Here is a 20,780-nt window from a genome sequence, read left to right as displayed (position 1 = left end):
AATTGGTATTGATGAGTATGACGTCTTGTCGTTTCTGACGTTTCTTCTTGCCGTTGGTGGAGATGGTATTTGACGTTAGATAGGGATTAGTTGAGGGGAACTCCCCTTCACCTCTCCCCTTGTAGCTAGAGGGGACAGACACACACACCCCTGTTAGGCATGAGTTGTTTTGAGGGAGTGTGGATTAGAGAGCAGAGCACCATTTAGGTCAACAGCCATCTAGGAATGTGTATGTGACAATACATTTTTTATTTTCTGTACTCATTAGTAGTGATGCACCGATATGACATTTTTGGCTGATAGCGATATCCAATATTTTCCTTGACAAAAAACCAGATACCGATATTTAAACTTTTTGGGGCCTTTTTAAGCATTCTAGTACAGTTAAATAGTTAACACACATGGACGCAGCGGTCTAAGGCACTGCATCTCAGCCCAAGAGGCGTCACTACAGTCCCTGGTTCGAATCCAGGCTGTATCAAATTCGGCCGTGATTGGGAGTCCCATAAGGCGGCGCACAATTAGCCCAGCGTTGTGCGGGTTTTGTCCGGGGTAGGCAGTCATTGTAAATAATAATTTGTTCTTAACTGACTAGTTAAATAAAGGTTACACACACACACACTGAGCAAAAGTAATTTTCTTGCCATTTACGTATGTCCCCATTACCAGTAAAACATAATCAAATCCTATTTCTTACCCAATACAACTTTCCTCAGTACGATATCCTCGACGACCCACTGTGCTGTCAGACTCGGCATGCTAATGGGGCTGAAATCGATGGTCCAAATGTCAGTCGTGAAGCTAATAGCAGTGACACAATGTTATTTTTATTTTTACAGCAGTGACGCTATTACTGCGTAACTCCAGTAGGGCAATATCAGAAAATTGCGCACTTGGTAGTGTTTACCGGTGCCCGATCACCCACGACAGAGAACGGTTGATTGTCAAGGGCAATGAATGCCATTATATTGGCGTTAATGGATTTTGCCTTTGAGTTGTCTCGCTGAAATGTTGTTACTCTTTCAAATGACTGCTGTGTTGCGCTAAATTTGCCGTGGCGTCATTACGTCATGTACCTATGTTATATAGGTCTGTACGTCAGCTTTGACATTGGTTTAGCACATCAGCGTTAAACTAGACATCAGGCTGATGCCGATAACTTCACCGATTATATTGTGCATCCCTACTCATTAGTATACAGCACCATCTGACAAACAGTGGGTTAAATATTCCTACCTTTGGTATTGTAGAAGAGAAATGCACCATACATACAGTATAGCATGCCACCATGATGCCCAAATTCAATTGGGTGGCGAGTTTATGATAATTCTGGAGAGTGACGGTACTGTAATCCCATCACACTTTTCATTTCCTGAGTAAATTGTGTGGCTCTGTGAAGGATAGTATCGATATGAAAGTGTGGAGACCAACTTAATTGGCTTCATGTGGAGACGGCTTGCCTGGTGGCAGTGCCCACTATGGGGGAGAAGAAAGAACCCTCCACTCCTGGCAGATGGCACCCAGACCCTGTCAGCCTTTACCCAGGAGAGAGAGATACAAAGACCACCAACATTCCTGTTAAAGCAACAAAACCAACTAAAAAACATGAGCTGGCGCACACCCAGAGAGAGTTATTTTATGTAGAGGTGCTGACTAAAGGCGAAGAAACTGTAAGCTATAAAAATAGTTGCACACTGTTTTGCACATTTGAATGAATTGAGTGAAACTGTTAAATAATAGTTTATAGCATATTGAATATATTAGGCTATTATCATATGGAAATGTAAATATTGTACATAATATTAGCATCAACATACATTATTGTTTAATTCATTGTCACTTATATATTAAACTGTTTCCTGTTTCCTATTTTTTGTTGTTACATGTAATCTTTTGGTTCAACCATAATAAGCATCAACAGGGGGAACATATTGGGTGTATGCTGATAATCTGTAGAAAGAATATATCCATGTATAAGACTTGTTCATAAAAGAGAGGATTTTTCATAGGAAGGGCCTGAGATCAGTCAATATTCAGACCACTAGAGGTCAATGTTTTTAGATAGGATATCCAGTAAGCAACAAAACAAAAGCGCCGTTTTCTCTCTGACACTGACATCACCATCAACCAGACAGTGTACAACAGACCAATCAAAAAGCAAGCAGGCGGAGGACAGAGTGAGCGAGAGAGCATGTGGCTGATGGCCGGCCCAAAATGTGCAGCACTTCTCTGGTGGTTGGGAGCCCATTGTTTGACTGTGATGTCATTGTCAACACCATGTTTTGTTTGTCCAGCCGGACCAGCTGGGGGTCATTCTTCTTATCAGCATCCCTGTGAAGCTGACTGCGGCTCTGGGATAGTTTACGCTCTGAAATAACTCAACAGTTGATCTGGGCCCGTATTCAAAAGAGTTTGAGTAGAGCTGATCTAGGATCCGGTCCCTCCTGTCCATTTTAATCTTATTTAAAACTGATCCTATAGCAGCAATCCTACTCTTGTGAATACAGGCCAAGAGCCCAGCCCACACACTTAGGCTTAATCACATAATCATATTCACCCACTTCTCAGTACATTACCCTAATAAAATGGTTAGTATCACAAAGGATAATGTCTTGTACGTAGATATGAATGTGCATAATATCCCAAACAAGCCTGTTTTACATTAGAGTATGGCAGAGTTGTTTTGTCTGACACGTGCATCCCTGGCCTGTCAGCTGGACTGGAGAGGGCTGTGATGTTTAGGTGAACAGACAGACAGTGTTGTCCAGTGTGTTTCTACAGTATTTGATAGCGGAATGAGTATCGTCAGACTTCACCCACACGGGACACAGATCACAGATCGCATTGTGGAGGCTAGATCAGAGGCTTATTCGACAACATTCAACATTACACAACGTACAAATGAGAAATGTATTGTAGAGTCCCTAGAAAATCGAGCCTCGTGTTATCTCTATTAATCGTATTTCCATCTACGTTCTGTAATGTTGTACCACTGAGTAGAATAGACCCCTGGGCTCCATCATTAGCCCATGCTAGTGGGAGGAGAGCGGGAGTGGAGGAAGAGGATGAGTGAAAGAAAGGGGGAATGGAGGAGGGGCAGCAGGGAGGCTCAGGGATTCTGGAGGAGGTAAGGAACAGAGGAACGGAGCACGACTCAGGCGTGGGTAAAATCTGAGATTCGTGAATCACACTTGAGACTGGTGTGATGACTCAGACTGAAAGTACATGGGATTAAGAATGTTTTACTATGTTACTGAGAATGGTAGCTATAGTAGTACCTCATCTGTTTGCACAGTTCATATTGTAAATGTAGAACTTCATGCTTTAGTTTTATTTACTGTATTTTGAAATTATTCTCTCATATCGGTGAAACCAGAATCCCCCCTCACCGCTGCATTTCACGAAGTATCAATTATTAACGCAGTAATTTTCTCCACTACAACATCCAGCCAGCTACCCTCTCTCTCCCTCTCTCTGCAGGGGATGTGGGTGACTGTGTGCAGATCAATCAGTACGGCGTGTGCAGGAAGATGTTTTCACTGTGCATGCTGCAGCACTAGCCTTAGCCCTGCAGCCTCTCCTCTCCCTGTATTACGGTATAGGATCAGAGGGGGTGTACTGTATTAGGGTATAGGATCAGAGGGGGTGTACTGTATTAGGGTATAGGATCAGAGGGGGTGTACTGTATTAGGGTATAGGATCAGAGGGGGTGTACTGTATTAGGGTATAGGATCAGAGGGGGTGTACTGTATTAGGGTATAGGATCAGAGGGGGTGTACTGTATTAGGGTATAGGATCAGAGGGGGTGTACTGTATTAGGGTATAGGATCAGAGGGGGTGTACTGTATTAGGGTATAGGATCAGAGGGGGTGTACTGTATTAGGGTATAGGATCAGAGGGGGTGTACTGTATTAGGGTATAGGATCAGAGGTGGTGTACTGTATTAGGGTATAGGATCAGAGGTGGTGTACTGTATTAGGGTATAGGATCAGAGGTGGTGTACTGTATTAGGGTATAGGATCAGAGGGGGTGTACTGTATTAGGGTATAGGATCAGAGGGGGTGTACTGTATTAGGGTATAGGATCAGGGGGGGGGGGGTGTATTAGGGTATAGGATCATGGGGGGGGGGGGGGGGGGGGTGTAATGTATTATGTTATAGGATCATGTCACTGTGCAGGGATGTGACTCAGATCTCAGAGGGGAGACACAGCTGGCTGTCTGAGTGTGTAAGAGAGAGGCCTGCTGGGCAGAGTTCTCTGTAGTCTGGTGTGCCAGAGTTCAGTCATCTACAGGGGAGTTAGGCTAGTCTTTAGCTACAGGGATTTCACCAGCAGGTGTTTTTATGGAGCAAGAAGCTCTCTGACATTTAGATTTTGTTGTCACTTGTTGTCAGCTATTCGCCTTGACTGAGGAATAGCCATTTTTCTTGAGGTGTCGTAATATAAATTGCCACTCATGAAGTATGTATCATGTTATATTGCCGTGGTTTTCCATCTAAAAGCCCTGGTCGCAGAGAATCCACAGTGACACGCTCATTTGGTACTGCTCTGTTAAAGGTTCTCAGAATTAATGTTCCCTCAACTGAGATTTGAATGTAAGCAAATGACTTTAAATGGTTTCTGCTTGCTGCCGCCGTTGCCTGGTCTCACTGAGGAAGGCCTAATGAATACTAAAGCCAGCTCCTTTTTGCAGTTGTTTGGTGGTTTAGGCTATTCAAAAGCCACCTCCGTATGGATTTGAGGCCAACTGGAATTTGCGCTGGTAAAAAGCCTACAGTGTTTAGCCGCTAATCGCTAGTCTTAATTCAGCGCAGCTAGCTAATGATGAGCTTCATTTCTCCCCCTAGCTCTGTGTTTTTCCTCTCCATCCGTCTCGTCAAAGGCTGGTTGTCTAACATGAGGGAGGAGAGTTACCACTCTAATCTAAAATAATTACCCAGTAGTCTACACTCCACTCACAGATTAAGCAACAGTTTACGTATCCTGCACCGTGGAGTAACTAACTAGCTCATCAGTCTTAAAAAGAGGAATACAATTATCATACATTTGGAATGAGGAGGATTCATTTGCATGTTCGTGCTTATGGTGTGTAGCCTACGGCTCTAAATAGTTGAAAACCCGTGTGACGACAACCCCAATATCACACAATGCACTCTGTCCTGACTCCTGTTCCATGGTGCTGTGCATTGCAGTATGCTACTATGACCTTGCTGAAGGCAGCAGGCACAGAGTTTCCCCCTCTCTCGCTCCTTCTAAACTATCCCCCTCTTTCCCATCCCCCCTCCTTTCTCTTCTCTCCTGCATAAACCAGCTCACACCCCCAAACCAGCCCTCTCTTTCTTCACTCCCTCTCTCCTCCATTCTGGGAGATCCCACCCCCTCTTACCCTCTTATTACTGTCACCCTTCCACCCCATGATTACAGCGATTGGGCTGTCAGGCCTGTGATGATGATGATGATAACGGGGGTCTCTATTTTCATCCTCACTCCCACTGCAGCGCCTCAGAGTACACCCACTAATCGACCCGCTACCACCTTCATTATGGAAAGGGAAGTAAGCAACGATCAGGAGCTGTAGCCTAGTCTACTCTCACCTTTTATGAGAACCGCTGTCTTGCTTTTCAGTTTCAGTGATGACATTCCAGCTCCGTTTCAAGACGCAAAAGGTCTTGTGATGTTCTGTTTGTCCTGTATGAGAGCTGGGTAGGATTCTTTCTGTCCCACAGTGGTTGTTAGCTCAATGGCCTTCACATCTGTCAGATCAGTCAGAGTCCACGTCCCTTTCGGGGATAATTTAGCCCAATTCTCCATTGGGTGAAAGGGATATTTTAGCTCACATCAATGTCAAATCAAATTGTATTGGTTGCATACACATATCTAGCAGATGTTATTGCGAGTGTAGCGAAATACTTGTTTCTCTAGCTCCAACAGTACAGGAGTGTCTAACAATACACACACATCTAAAAGAATGGAATTAAGAAATTAGGATGAGCAATGTCTTTTTGGTTGATGGTTTTCCAAACATGCTGTCTTCTAGTAATAACATCATCCTGAATGTTTTAATCTGTTTAAATTGTTATTTTCTAGCCAACAGCATGAGCCTGACAATGATGGATTTTTCACATCAATATCCTCATAGGAACATCCCATTGTCGATCTAAATGCCAACCTCATAATTGAACCACTAGTAAACAGTCGTTAATTAAATATCAAGTCAGATATTTTAGCTCTGACTTTCTCATACAACAGCAGCTGTTTTAGGGGGTGTGTTTTGCCCCCCAAGTCCTGGGTCGGCCAGGGCAGAATAGGAGAGATGGGGAGACCAGAGAGGGATAGACAGAGAACAAGGAAAGGTCCAAATTAGAACAAGTGTGTGAGATGGGCAGGCAAACTGAGGTTACAGATGTCACCCCAAAGAAACACAGACACACACATAAGATAAACACACACTCACCAAAGACACACACCCCAAAGACACACAGCCACAAGATCCCCCCTCTCCCAAACGAGTAATCTCCCTGATAGGACTAATTCAACCTGACAGGGTCTGTGTGCCATTGGCTGTTGTTGATCCTGGCAGCGGTTGTCAAGGGAACACAAACAGCAACTAGGACTATGAGGTCTGACATCCTTATCCTGCCTTATTAATCTGTTCTCTACTATTCCCCCAGACGGTACCGTTGCCTCAGTATGCACTTAGAGAGGATGCTCTCCAGAGGATCTGATCGGCAAAATTGGGACTGTGCTTCTTCTGGCAAGCTGTGGGAGCAGACATTTTTGTAAACAACCTTGTTTAAAGACCTCTCTTATGCCTTCTTTCTTACCTCTCTTTCTTTCCAAAAACCCTGTGAGTGTATCCCCCTTATCTCTATCTGCCCTTGACCTCCTGAGAACCACAGGCCATCTTAAATGATCTACAGTAGTCCTATTCAGCCTCCGGGAGGCTGCCACGATGGTAGCCAGGCCTGAAGCCTCCTGGACAATCACATCGCCCCACTGTGGGGTCGCCACAGTGGTTTCCCAGGTGGCAATCAAACGGGCAACCGTTTCCAGGGGCGATACGAAATGACCCTGTCTAATTAACTCTCCTCTCTGACAACTGAAAGGTGAATTCAGAAGAGACTAACTAGTGCCTCTTTTGTGGTCAAATTGTCAAACGTCAGTGTGAAAGTGAAAAGTGTTGGGCTTGTGTTGTGTACTGTACCCATTATAGTGTCGTATTGCATTTCCAGACCCCCCACCACCACCACCGTCACCAACGTCTCCTGTCCTGTCTGCTGGTGTCATCACCACTGGCAGGGGACACAGTGACAAGGCCACCTCAGCAGTCTGAGGCTTCTGGCTGTCACACACCGTGTCCTCATAATGCAGACTCTGTCACACACTGTACTGTGTCCCCATAATGCAGACTGTCTGGACTGTACACAGCTCAGCCCTGGATGGATGGAAAACTACTGGCTTTTCTAACCCTAGATCTGCAGTGTTCTGAACTTCACTGTTATGTCAGCTTATGCTTATGGCATTAGATTCTGATAATATTTGATGTGTCACTGTGAGTCTGCATATTAGTAGAATGTTTTACATGAGTCTGTAGTGTGTTTGGTGTGGATCCCAGGAAGAGTATTTACTGTGTTAGCAGCAGCTAATGGGAATCCTAGTAAAATACTAATACTTGGCAGTACCATTGAGCAGCTTAGCGGCATTAGCTCGTATGGTTTGTCCTTTTCATTAACAATGTACTCATGGTACTGGACTTAATCCATGGTGGATGTACACTATCACATCTCATAGGATCAGTAACCTGTAGGTTACATATGTGTTGTAAAGGCATGCATCCAAAGGGAAAGATGATCAAAGGCAGCTGAAGTGTTCCAACAATGTCTACTGCTCCCGGTCTTAAAGGCGTCGCCATGACGATGCCAACATATGGCTAGTTGTCCGGGTTAGCAGCTGCTCAGTGTGAGTGATCCCGGCTGTGGAATGGCAGCCATTTCAGCTATGCCACCCAAGAGCCACTGCCTGCCAAACACACACGCCTCCTCTCACCTCACCACTCTCTCTCTGTCTGTCTCTCTCTGTCTCTGTCTCTCTCTGTCTCTGTTTATCTGTCTGTCTCTGTCTGTCTCTGTTTGTCTCTCTGTCTCTGTCTCTGTTTGTCTCTGTCTCTCTCTGTCTCTGTCTCTGTTTATCTCTGTCTTTCTCTGTCTGTCTGTCTCTGTCTCTGTTTGTCTCTCTCTGTCTCTGTCTCTGTTTATCTCTCTCTGTCTCTGTTTATCTCTCTCTGTCTCTGTCTGTGTCTGTCTCCTGTCTCCTGTCTGTCTCCTGTCTCCTGTCTCTGTCTGTTTGTCTCTCTCAGCCTCCAGTGGCTTTTGATTTTGCCTCACAACACACTGCCAAGTCAAGTCATCCATTCATGTATTAAGTCAGCATGACAGAGTTTCTGACTGAGCCCTAAAAATGATGTGTGGGGATGGAGGAGATTTGGAATCTGTATTAGAAGAGGATTTTGGTCAATGTGTTATGATGGCTGTTGCTGTTTTGAGTTGGGAAATGTATAAATCTGCAGTCCTGAGAGAGAAGGTCCTCCAGCAGACTGCTCTCCATCTGCTCCAGAGTCCAGGCCCACCACACACAGTCCCTCTTCCACTGCCTCAACCCCCAAGCTTCTGTGGCTGTCCCATCTGCCTACCTAACTGGCTCCAACCAGTCAACCCTCTCTCCCCTCTCCCAGAGTATGAGTGGGATGTGTGGGGGTGAGATGATGATGATGATGATGATAAAGGAATCCCCTTCCTGCCTGTCCACCCACTGATTCTCCCTGCCTGCCTGGGCTGAATGCACTACCACAGTAATGCAGAGGAGCTTGTGTGTGTGTGGATAAGTAATGTAGGCGCAACTCCCTCTGCTTTGTGTGATTAAATCATGGTAGCTATAGATATTACATGAGAGAAAGGAGAGGTGGAAGGCAGGTTGACGTTTATTGTCATGAATCTTGCCCTGGAGGCAGAACTGAGAGATGTCCGCTAGATGGGCCAGCTGCAAGTCAAAATGAATGTATGGTTAGGGTTAGGCATTAGGGTTAGCAGTGTGGTTAAGGTTAGGTTTAGAATCATGTGCCAGCTAGTGACCAATCTGCAGAGCTGCCTCCAGGGCAAGATTCATGACGAAAAACACTAACCTGGAGGTGGAGAGAAGACAAAATGGAGATGGAAGGTGAAAGAGAGAGAGATAAAGAAACGGCCTACACAACAGAAATGCTTTGCTGCAGTGATTTCCTCACATGACAGTGTATTTAGACTCTGCAGTACTTTATTGTTGTGATGTTTTGACCCTCAGCTCTTTGCTATAAGCTGTAAAGTGTTGCCTCATCCATTGTGGCACTGAGCTTAGCAACCATGAAAGAGCTATCACATCACAGACAGATTTTAATTGGGCTGTTTGAGCGAGCCGTCAGCATGTAGCGACACACACACACACACACACAGTGATGCGCAGAAAATAATGAAATAGCACAGACATCCTTCAACAACATGACATGTATTATAATAATGGCCCCTTCTTCTCCTCCAGTTCTACCAGTGTGGGATCCAGCTCTAATCTAATGGTGATGTTTAGTAGAATCATCTGAAAGACTATGTCCCGGAGAGTGGGATGTTGACACACAGATTATGCAATAGTGAGTACAATGGGGTGTGAAACGATTGGATTCCCATTCGGCTTATGTCTGCATGTTAAATGGTGGATGAGCTACTGTTTCCACAAAGGAAACGAGTTGATTCTCCACAGAGATGCATGGTATGGGTACACCCCATTAGACACACCTTTTAGAAGATGTCTTGCGAGGGCCCATAATATTTTTATAACTAGTGCCCAGAGTTTTTCCTCTAAACTCAAGGACCGACACACGATTCCTCTTCTAGCTTACCTTCCTCTGCACATATCACTCTTTCTCCCTCTCCCCCTCTCCCCAGACCACCTGTCTCCAGGACTTTTTCGGCGAGGACGACGTGTTCATCGCGTGCGGCCCAGAGAAGTACCGCTACGCGCAGGATGACTTCCTGTTGGATCACAGTGGTAAGGATTCTGGTAGGCCTGACTAACTAAATCTAACATCACCTGTATGTTGTGAAACCTTGGTCTCTCTCATAGAAATAGATGTAGATTCCTGTTCTAGTGTCTATATTTCTATGGCCTCTCTGTCCCAACCCTTTCCTCCCTCTTTCCTTCCTATTTCCTTCATAGGGTGCGTGGGACATGCCAGGTCTCCCTCGGCAAAGAGGTCTTCTGACCTCAATGGGACTTCCTGGTTAAATAAAGGTCATACAAATTGCACACTATTCCCTATATAGCCTCCATAGGGCTCTGGTGAAAAGAAGTGTACTCTATTGGGAATAGGTTGCCATTTTGGATTCACCCCTCCTTTCTGTTTAAAAGATATATATATTTTACCTTTATTTAACCAGGTAGGCTAGTTGAGAACAAGTTCTCATTTACAACTGCGACCTGGCGAAGATAAAGCGTAGCAATTCAACACATACCACAACACAGAGTTACACATGGAATAAACAAAACATACAGTCAATAATACAGTAGAACAAAAGAAAACAAAAAGTCTATATACAGTGAGTGCAAATGAGGTAAGTTAAGGAAATAAATAGGCCATGGTGGCAAAGTAATTACAATATAGCAATTAAACACTGGAATGGTAGATTGGCAGAAGATGAATGTGCAAGTAGAGATACTGGGGTGCAAAGGAGCAAGATAAATAAATACAGTATGGTGGGTAGTGTATGGGGCTTTGGTGACAAAACAGATGGCACTGTGATAGACTGCATCCAGTTTGTTGAGTAGAGTGTTGGAGGCTATTTTATAGATGACATCACTGAAGTCGAGGATCGGTAGGATGGTCAGTTTTACGAGGGTATGTTTGGCAGCATGAGTGAAGGATGCTTTGTTGCGATAAAGGAAGCCGATTCTAGATTTAACTTTTGATTGGAGATGCTTAATGGGAGTCTGGAAGGAGAGTTTACAGTCTAACCAGAGACCCAGGTATTTGTAGTTGTCCACATATTCTAAGTCAGAGCCGTCCAGAGTAGTGATGCTGGTGCGGGCAGTGATTGATTGAATAGCATGCATTTAGTTTTACTTGCGTTTAAGAGCAGTTGGAGGCCACGGAAGGAGAGTTGTAGGCATTGAAGCTCGTCTGGAGGTTAGTTAACACAGTGTCCAAAGAAGGACCAGAATGGTGTCGTCTGCATAGAGGTGGATCAGAGAATCACCAGCAGCAAGAGCGACATCATTGATGTATACAGAAAAGAGAGTCAGCCCGAGAATTGAACCCTGTGGCACACCCATAGAGACTGTCAGAGGTCCGGACAACAGGCCCTTCGATTTGACACACTGAACTCTATCAGAGAAGTAGTTGGTAAACCAGGCGAGGCAATCATTTGAGAAACCAAGGCTGTCGTGTCTACCGATGAGGATGTGGTGATTGACAGAGTCGAAAGCCTTGGCCAGGTCGATGAATACGGCTGCACAGTAATGTCTCTTATCGATGGCGGTTATGATGTCGTTTAGGACCTTGAGCGTGGCTGAGGTGCACCCATGACCAGCTCTGAAACCAGATTGCATAGCGGAGAAGGTACGGTGGGATTCGAAATGGTCGGTAATCTGTTTGTTAACTTGGCTTTCGAAGACCTTAGAAAGACAGGGTAGGATAGGTCTGTAGCAGTTTGGGTCTAGAGTGTCACCCCCTTTGAAGAGGGGGATGACCGTGGCAGCTTTCCAATCTTTGGGAATCTCAGACGATACGGAAGAGAGGTTGAACAGGCTAGTAATAGGGGTTGCAACAATTGCGGCAGATCATTTTAGAAAGAGAGGGTCCAGATTGCCTAGCCCGGCTGATTTGTAGGGGTCCAGATTTTGCAGCTCTTTCATAACATCAGCTATCTGGATTTGGGTGAAGGAGAAATGGTGGGACTTTGGCGGATTGCTGTGGAGGGTGCCTGGCAGTTGACCGGGGTAGGGGTAGCCAGGTGGAAAGCATGGCCAGCCGTAGAGAAATGCTTCTTGAAATTCTCAATTACAGTGGATTTATCGCTGGTAACAGTGTTTCCTAGCCTCAGAGCAGTGGGCAGCTGGGAGGAGGTGCTCTTATTCTCCATGGACTTTACAGTATCCCAGAACTTTTTTGAGTTAGTACTACAGGATGCACATTTCTGTTTGAAAAAGCTAGCCTTAGCTTAGCAGACTATGTCTCTAATAGTATAGTGTAAATTCCCTAAAGAGATGTCAATGCCAAACCACTTTCCCCTTTTCATACTAGAAGTCAGGATGAAGTGTGTCTGAATGGTGTAACATGATAATTATCTGTCAACCACACAATAGTGAACGCTAATTTTCTCAGTTGAATGAGTCTCATAATTGTTCTAAAAGTGGTTCCGGTGACTCGTGATGCTTAATCATGACTCTGACATAGTGTGATCATCACTCAATATCTGAAATCATTCCTCTCCTCCAAGAGAAGGAAACTATTGATTACAGTATGTGTGAGACTATCGGTCTGAACACACACAGATTCCTGCCTTCTGTAGGGGAAAGTGGCTGCAGTCACATTTTGTAGGGTGTAGTTGTAGTAGTTCATTCCATTCCAGGGTTATTCAGTGACTGTCATTATGTGAATATGTACCATCCCCGTGTTGAGAAGAAGACGTTCTTGAAAATCACTTAAAAGATGTCCGTAGCGATACCCCCTACTGCAGCAGGATATGGCCTCTTTAGTCCATAGCTAGCCCATTGTTATCTTAAGCAGGCCGATGTCAGTACAACTCCTCTGCAGTCCCCTATCCTCTGTGCTAGATAAGGTGGAGACAGGATGTACTGTATATAAAATCCAAACAGGCTAATTTCAGACACTTCTCCAAACTATTCCCAAGGTTCTAGCTACATCCTGTTTTCTTAGTGTTGCTCCTGTAACATAACATTTAAAGCTGAAAAATGTCACTTTTTGGACAACCTGACAAAATTCACATAGAAATGTGAGGTATAGATCTGTCACTCGCATTGAAAGCAAGTCTAAGAAGCGGTAGATCTGTTCTATGTGCACTATTTCTATATGGCCCATTTTTAAGTTTAGTTTTTGTGTCTTTACTTTCGGTTTTGTACACCAGCTGAAAATATATGTCACAGCAGTTTAGATGGTACAATGATTCTCTACACTATACTTGCTTGTTTTTTCACATAAACAGAAATTAGGCAAACTATTAGAATGCTAGCAACAAGGAAATGGCAGAGTGATTTCGCATAGTGCATCTTTAAAACACACACACACAGGTGTAAACACTGTTTGTTCTAACGATGAGTGTTTAGTTTCTTCAGCTGAATCTGTTCTTCAGTTGTTTTAGCGCTTCCTTGTCCTACTTCTCCTGCCAGGCTCCATTTGAAGAATTAGGTCTTCTCAAAAACAAGTGTTTGCTCTAGGTACCTCTTTTCAGCTGCTAAGTCTTTGCACAGTGTCTTACAGGAGTCCCAAGGGGCTGTTGCACTGTCAGACTCAATTGTGGAGAACAGTGTCAAATCCAAACATGGTTTAGGGAACGATATAAAAAGTCAACACTGCAAGTTTACAAACTTGCATGGTACAGTAGCTAGCATCGTAGTAAACTGAATCGCACCTGGGGTCTGCTCCTATAACAGGCTTGGGTCACGTCCACTTTATAGGGAATCATTTGTCTCCAATTGGCCACAGCTGGTTGGTACCTCCTCTGTGCTCATGGTGTCATAATAGCGTCTAACACTGTAACACCCCCCAATTAACAGCATCTGACATGACCCAGACAGTTTAACCACTAGTCTCATTACAGTAACCAGAGCTCCTGAACGCAGCTCGCTCTGTTGTCAACGCTGCTAAAACAATTCTGTATCACAGGTGGTTGGTGGCACCTTAATTGGGGAGGACGGGGCTCGTGGTAACGGCTGAAGCGGGATCAGTGGAATGGTATCAAATACATCAGACACTTGGTTTCCATGTGTTTGATACCATTCACTCGGTTCCAGACATTATTATGAGCCGTCCTCCCTTCAGCAGCCTCCACTGTTTTATGTGTCAGTGCAACAGCACTAAAACAGTTGAACCACCAACCTCGTTACCCCGACACCTACTGCTCCAGCAGCGCAGCTCTGTCAGCTGGTGTACGCACATCTGTGAAACGCTACTAACACAACAGCGTTGGTAGCAGCGCAGCAGGCAGCAAACACGATAGCGTAATTACCACAGCTTGTGCATTTTTCATGGAGTTTTGGAGCGCACAGAGCCACAGACGACTGCACATGTGGTGTTCGTTTGGAAAAAGCAAATGCTTAACTGAGTTTTTTTTGTGGAAAGCTCTCTGCGTGAATTAAACATTCTTAACTTCTTGAACACTCCCTACTTAATGCTTTCTCAAAGAGAGCCAATTATATTATAGAGCTAGTTCCTAGCTGGAGCTGTTTTAAAATAGTTTGACTGGAACACTGGGAACTGTATTGAATTGTGCTAGATAGGAAATGAGGTCGGTGTGTGTGACTGTGTGTGGTTTTAACCCTGTGTGTGTTGTCTTCACAGAATGCCGGGTGCTCAAGTCCTCATACTCTGCTCGCTCGCCCACTCCAACGAGGGCTGCTGGGAGCAAGAGCCCTGGACTCTCACGCCGTATCAAGTCCCCTGGCATAGGTATACACCTGCATGCACGTACACACAAACAAACACACACACAGTTATTGGATGATGGACTGAGTAACTGATTTTCATCTGACACTAACTAGTGTAATCACCTCAAAAAGAGTTTCAGGATTTTGGCAGGCTACAGGCAATATGGCCAATTATCGAACACTTATCTTAAGCTCAGGTAAAAATAGATTTTGAGGCTTTAAGTTGGACATTGAAACCTCGAGCTGTAAAACTGTCTTTCTCTCTGCAGTAAGAAGACCAATCCATTACTCCACCAGTAGCCAGTCTCCTGTTAAATCCCCAGGTAAGCCTGTTGACATCCTGCACTGCCCACTCTATTGGCCCATTACCCAACCACAACAAACCACTCATTTTCATCTAGCTAGCTATCATTACTAGGACCTTGAGTTTTCCCCTGAGCATGAAGCCTAACCAAGAATAACTCCTAGCCTTAATCATCTCTACAATATGTTAAAAATAATCGCTAGTCTTTCTCAGAGAGGGCACCAGTTAAACCCTTTTGAAGTTCCTGACTGCTTGGAGTCTTGGTCAGTGCACCCGTGGCCTGAGGTTGACCTTGTGGCTGACGGGGCCCTATGAGAGGTCCAGTTAGTCTCTTTCAGTACAGTATATTGTAATGTCAGTCAGACTCCTGCTGTGTAGGGAAGTGCCATCAATTACTCTGAAGGAGCTCTGCTCCACTGTGGACCTCCCTGGCCTGCCACCCTGACCCAAGACTATTTAAAGATCTCTGGATATCGCTCTTTCTCCCTTTCTCTGGCTCTTGCTCTCTCTCTCTTTTTCACTCTCTATTTTTCTCTCTCCTCTCTTCCTGGCCCAGAAACTCCCTCTGGCTTCTACAGTATGCATCTAATCTGAGCACAGACTGGTGCAGGACCGGCTGATACAAACCCATGTACTAAATTAGCCTCAGTGCTTTAGTCTTCAGCTGCTTTCACTGAGCCCTTCTAATTGAATTTAATAATCACATCAGTTGTCTGGCATCATATTCCCTAGTAGGTGCTGTACTGTATTGGTGGTTCTGATTGCTATTCGCAGGTCCAGATTGGTTGTCTCAGGGAACGGTACAGCGTGTGGCAGTGTACCTGCCAAGAACCTAGAGTGTGTGGCAGATGAGGCCTTTCACAGAAATACACTACCATTTCCAATATAGCCGACTTCTCCATAGAAAGGCCCTGCTGTTTGAGGAGAGGACTGTTTGTGACACAGGGAGGTTCCTGGAGGTAGGCTGCTTGAGGTACCCTTGAACCCTCAGGGTCGTAGCTTTCGTGTGGCCTTAGCTGCAGACAGATTATCCAGGCAGCCTGCGGAGGCACCTGGGGTGACCCTGCGTGTCTGTCTGCTGGAGCCAAACACAACCTGCTTCCCCCCACAGGGGACCGGACAGGAAGTTGGACAGTCACACACAGTTCTAGACACGAAAGGCCACACCACACCTGATGAAAATCTAGCACTCGGCGATCTGGAGATATGTTTGTACAGAGCTTTGTCAACTCAGTGAAAGTAAACCCATTCAAAGTGAACTTTGTTGTGTCACAAATGGATTTCCTGCCCTATCGTATATCACTTCCTGTAATAGAGACATTTCTTTTAGTGTCCAAAAAAAATAAGAAAAATAGAATACACAATGTAATAACAGTAATACACTTTTAAATAGCCACATCTCTCCAGAGGAAAAAGGACTTCCTCTCTCGTTTGCCCTTCCCCACATCAGCACATCCGGTTGGGCCAGCCCTTGCCCTATCATTGTCTTACTATGGCTTCCTCCCTCTCTCCTTCCCTCTTTTCTCTCTCTCTCTCTACTCTCCAGTCAATGGTGTCCCCAGCAGTACGATCTCCACCCCCAAGTCCACCAAATCCAACAGCTCCTCCCCCACCAGCCCCCGCAGTATACACAGCTTCAAGGTAAGTCTCTCTCACACACACACACACACACACCGTGTCTCACACACACACCACCTATAATCTCCAGATAATTATATTGCACTGTATGTACCTGTATAGGAAGAGTGATATGCTATAAATAACCATATAGTAGCAAATTATTTAACCTCAAGTGCACTAGATCAGGAATAGTGGTTGGCCAGAACACTTGAATCTGTTGACAGTGGGGACAACAGCACTTAAACGTTCTCGAGATGATTATTACAGTTTGGCAACACCTACACCGTGTTTACTTGGCAGGTCCATAACGTTTGATATAACTTAGTTACTCTGAAAGACATCACAAAGTAACAAATTGAAAAGAAAGATTGATGATGTAATCCACCCAGTTCAAAGGTGTTTCACCTTGAGATTGTACTAAATAATGCATACATTTTTCTAGTCCAGGTAAAAGAAATAAGCCTTATGGTTCGTGTACTTCTAGAAGTGTTGAAAGAGCTTCTCTTCCATAATAGAAAAGATTACTGAGATGACTTGGCGGATTCTATCGCATGTGAAAGCCAAGAATGCTTGAAAAAGGAGTCTTATAATAACCCATATAACCTATTCAAACAGCCATCACAGCTCTCTCGTTTGGAAAAAGCCTCTCGTCAAATTATTCATTATTTCCAACATTGGTCATCATTTCGATCCATTAAAGTTTGTGTTTCCTCTGCCTGATAAATGACAGTAGGGGAGGCCTATCCATTAAGATAGTTCTTAACACCCTGTACTGTTCTGAAGGGCAGAACACTTATTTTACGCCAAATGCATAATTAACACAGTGATATACATACCTGCTCACTTTCTTTTGAGTTTGGGTAGGCACACAACGTCCACAGAATGGAGAACTGTAAGAGCAATACAGAAGAGACGTGTTTTTGTAGAATCGTCTTCTATCTTTCCATTGAGCTACCTATCTAATAATGGATTATAAAGTCGAATATGAAACATTTTCTTACCAAACTATACTGAACAAAAATATACATCCAACATGCGACAATTTCAACGATTTTACTGAGTTACAGTTCATATAAGGAAATCAGTCAATTAAAATACATTCAGAAGGCCTGCACAAGTACAGTGAAATGCTTAACTTGCTAGCCCTTCCCAATGCAGTGTTCAATAGCAAAATAGTAGAACAAAAAAAAACACAAGAAATAAGGGAGGGAAAAACACAAACAGAAGAATGTAAGCCATATACAGGGTAAGTGCCAGTACCAAACTATACCATTTAATTGCGGGGTTGTTTTGTATCAGTTTCCTGTCAGAACTCTGAAGCACTATACAACACTACGGGGATCCATGAGCAAGTTATCCTGACACACTCTGTCATGGCATTATATTGGATTTCAAATGCATGCTACTTAAAGCAAAACCATTAGTCAATGTCCCTAGATCCCAGGGCTTCGTTCTGGATCGATGTTATGAAGCGGACCTGTCCTGTTGTATTACTCTGGAGATGTAACTGGCTAATTCGATCGCCTTGCTAGTATTGATGTCAAAACAAAGCATTGGATTGGGAGTTGCGTAACCAACAGTTATGCCCAGCCAACCTTGACCTCTAATCCATTGTGTGTGCCATTTTATATTTATAGTTGCCATGGTGATGCGTGTGTCCAGGTTTTGACTTGAGTGGTGGCTGAAAGGGGAAGGATGCTGACCTCTTATTTTTCTCTCCTTCCCTCTCTTCATCTCTTACTTTCTTTCTCTCCCCCTTTCCAGATTCCGCCACATCACACATCTGCCACCAATGTGAACGGGTCTCCACACAGTCTGGAGTTGGCCTATAACATGAGTCCTGAGGGTAGGTGTCCCCTTCTCTGACATTTTCTTCCGTTTTCTCTCCTCCTTGCCTCGCCACTCCACTCCTGTCCTCATCCCTCCCTTCTCCTCTCAACCTCTCCCTTCTCCTCCCCTCCCTACTCTTCTTCCACTCCCCTCTCAACGCCTCCCTTCTCTTCTTCTGTTCTCCTCTTCTCCTCCTCTCCTCCTCTCTCTCCTCCTCTCCTCTCTTTACCCTGTGTTATCCGGTCTCTGTGCCAACTCTCACAGCTCCTGCCTGCACTCACTCACCCCTAAACACGTGGCCCAATGCATCCCCAATCCCCCCTAGGGCCTCAATGCAGGTTTTGGTATATTAGAATTGCTTACTCAGCGACACGTGCCGCAGCACTCACAACAGAGGGACAGAGAAGTGTGATGCGGAGAACAAGTGAAAAGATCTGTGTGCTTCTGCGTGAGACAGCCAGGCGGTATCAACACGTCCTTGGGCTGTGTGTCTGCATAATATTGTTGGTTCCTCTTTAGGAGAGGCCAGACATTAGTTCTAGGGTAGGAGCTATGCTGCCTGGGTTAATGGGCAATTAATGACTTTATACTTTGATTAGATTAAAACACGATTAAAACGAGATCATATTCATTTCAAAACGAGATCATATTAATTTCACTGCAATGCAAGTTTTACCAGAGTAAGTACTTGTAGGTATTGTACGTCATTCTACACTGAGTGTCTAAAACTTTTTGAACACCTGCTCTTTCCATGACAGACTGACCAGGTGAATCCAGGTGAATGAATGATCCCTTATTGATGTCACTTTAAATCCACTTCAATCAGTGTAGATGAAGGGGAGGAGCCAGGTTAAATAAGGATTTTTAAGCCTTGAGACAATTGAGACATGGATTGTGTATGTGCGCCATTCAGAGGGTGTAGGATCAAGACAAAAGATTTAAGTGCCTTTGAACAGGGTATGGTAGTAGGTGCCAGGTGCACCAGTTTGTTTCAAGAACTGCAACGCTGCTGAGTTTTTCACACTCAACAGTTTCCTGTCTGTATCAGAATGGTCCAACACCCAAAAGACATCCAACCAACTTGACACAACTGTGGGAAGCATTGGAGTCAACATCGGCCAGCATTCCCGTTGAACTCTTTCGACACCTTGTAGAGTCCTTGCTCCGACTAATTGAAGCTGTTCTGAGTCTCAAAAGGTGGGGGTGCAAATATTAGGAAGGTGTTCTTAATATTAGGACGGTGTTCCTAATGTTTTGTTCAGTCTGTAAATATGTGGGCCACAGGAAGTAACATTCTGATGTGCCCCGTTGTAACACGTCTCTCCTCATCAGTTAACGGCAACAGCTGTAGCTCTATCACAACCGTCCTGGATAAGTACAAGGTCGGCAAGGTCATAGGAGACGGAAACTTTGCCGTGGTGAAAGACTGTGTAGAACGGTATGTAAATTAAGAATATTACATTTCTTTACATCTCATTGATGGATTTTCATATTTGTAATGAATGTTCACTAGGCTGTTGGACTTAAAAAGCCCTTAATAAATGACCACGTTGATCAGTAGCTTTCAATGTGACTTAATAAGCGTCACGGCACATGTCATAACTGCTTCTAAGGCTTAATGACAGCAGGCATTTATAGAATTTAAGTAAGCATTTACTGTTTGTGTATGTGCGTGTGTCTGGGGTTTAGCCCATGAAATCCACTTCATTACCGTTTCCCCTCTGACTCAGCAGTTTGTCTGTAATATACAGAGAGAAGACTCCTTCCTCTAATCAAAAGGGCTAGATGCTCCAATACACCGTCACGCACTGTCTGATGCTTCAGCCTATGACTGTGTATGGGGATGCAACACTGTTCAGTCTACTGTTGGATAGAACTTAGAATCTTAGTTTGTGATGAAACACAACAAAAAGTGCCTTTCAAACGTTAAGGTTTGGCAGATGGTTGCACATGATTTGGGTTGGTTTGAAGGATTTACAGTAAATACAATATACCATGATTTGAAGGACTAGTGTTGCTGTATGTCTTTATAGGTCCACTGGGAAGGAGTATGCACTGAAGATCATTGACAAGGCCAAGTGCAGTGGAAAGGTAAGAGAGCAAGAGAGAGAGAGAGAACATGTTGTTGCCACTGTATTTCTTTGACTGTGTCACCCAATAGCAGCTGAGCTCAGCAACCCAGGTTGTAACGTGGTGAATGAATGTAAGTGTTGCTGACAGTCCCAGTACCATGTATCAACAGAGACTGTTCTCTCAGACAGTGTTGCTGACAGTCCCAGTACCATGTATCAACAGAGACTGTTCTCTCAGACAGTGTTGTTGACAGTCCCAGGACCAT

General features: G+C 44.4%; 1 protein-coding gene across 5 annotated transcripts in view; it reads left to right on the top strand.

The window, feature by feature from the left end:
- Window positions 1–20,780, top strand: part of dclk2a (doublecortin-like kinase 2a) — an 80,197-nt gene that overhangs the window by 27,215 nt on the left and 32,202 nt on the right. For 4 of the 5 annotated variants that reach the window (XR_005034205.1, XM_036933637.1, XM_036933640.1 and 1 more), the window contains exons 3-9: window positions 9,972–10,086; window positions 14,603–14,710; window positions 14,958–15,011; window positions 16,539–16,633; window positions 18,377–18,458; window positions 19,775–19,880; window positions 20,476–20,533. Coding sequence is in view for 4 of the 5 variants with exons in the window: in XM_036933637.1 (XP_036789532.1) it covers window positions 9,972–10,086; window positions 14,603–14,710; window positions 14,958–15,011; window positions 16,539–16,633; window positions 18,377–18,458; window positions 19,775–19,880; window positions 20,476–20,533 (618 nt within the window). In the remaining variant the exon portion in view is untranslated. The remainder of the gene's footprint in view (window positions 1–9,971; window positions 10,087–14,602; window positions 14,711–14,957; window positions 15,012–16,538; window positions 16,634–18,376; window positions 18,459–19,774; window positions 19,881–20,475; window positions 20,534–20,780) is intronic. The other variant, XM_036933638.1, reaches the window with a different exon arrangement.

The sequence above is a fragment of the Oncorhynchus mykiss genome, chromosome 10 (assembly GCF_013265735.2).
Source record: "Oncorhynchus mykiss isolate Arlee chromosome 10, USDA_OmykA_1.1, whole genome shotgun sequence".
Taxonomy (NCBI): Eukaryota; Metazoa; Chordata; class Actinopteri; order Salmoniformes; family Salmonidae; genus Oncorhynchus; species Oncorhynchus mykiss.
Note: the sequence above shows the minus strand (reverse complement) of the source record. Positions and strands in the feature narration are given on the sequence as shown.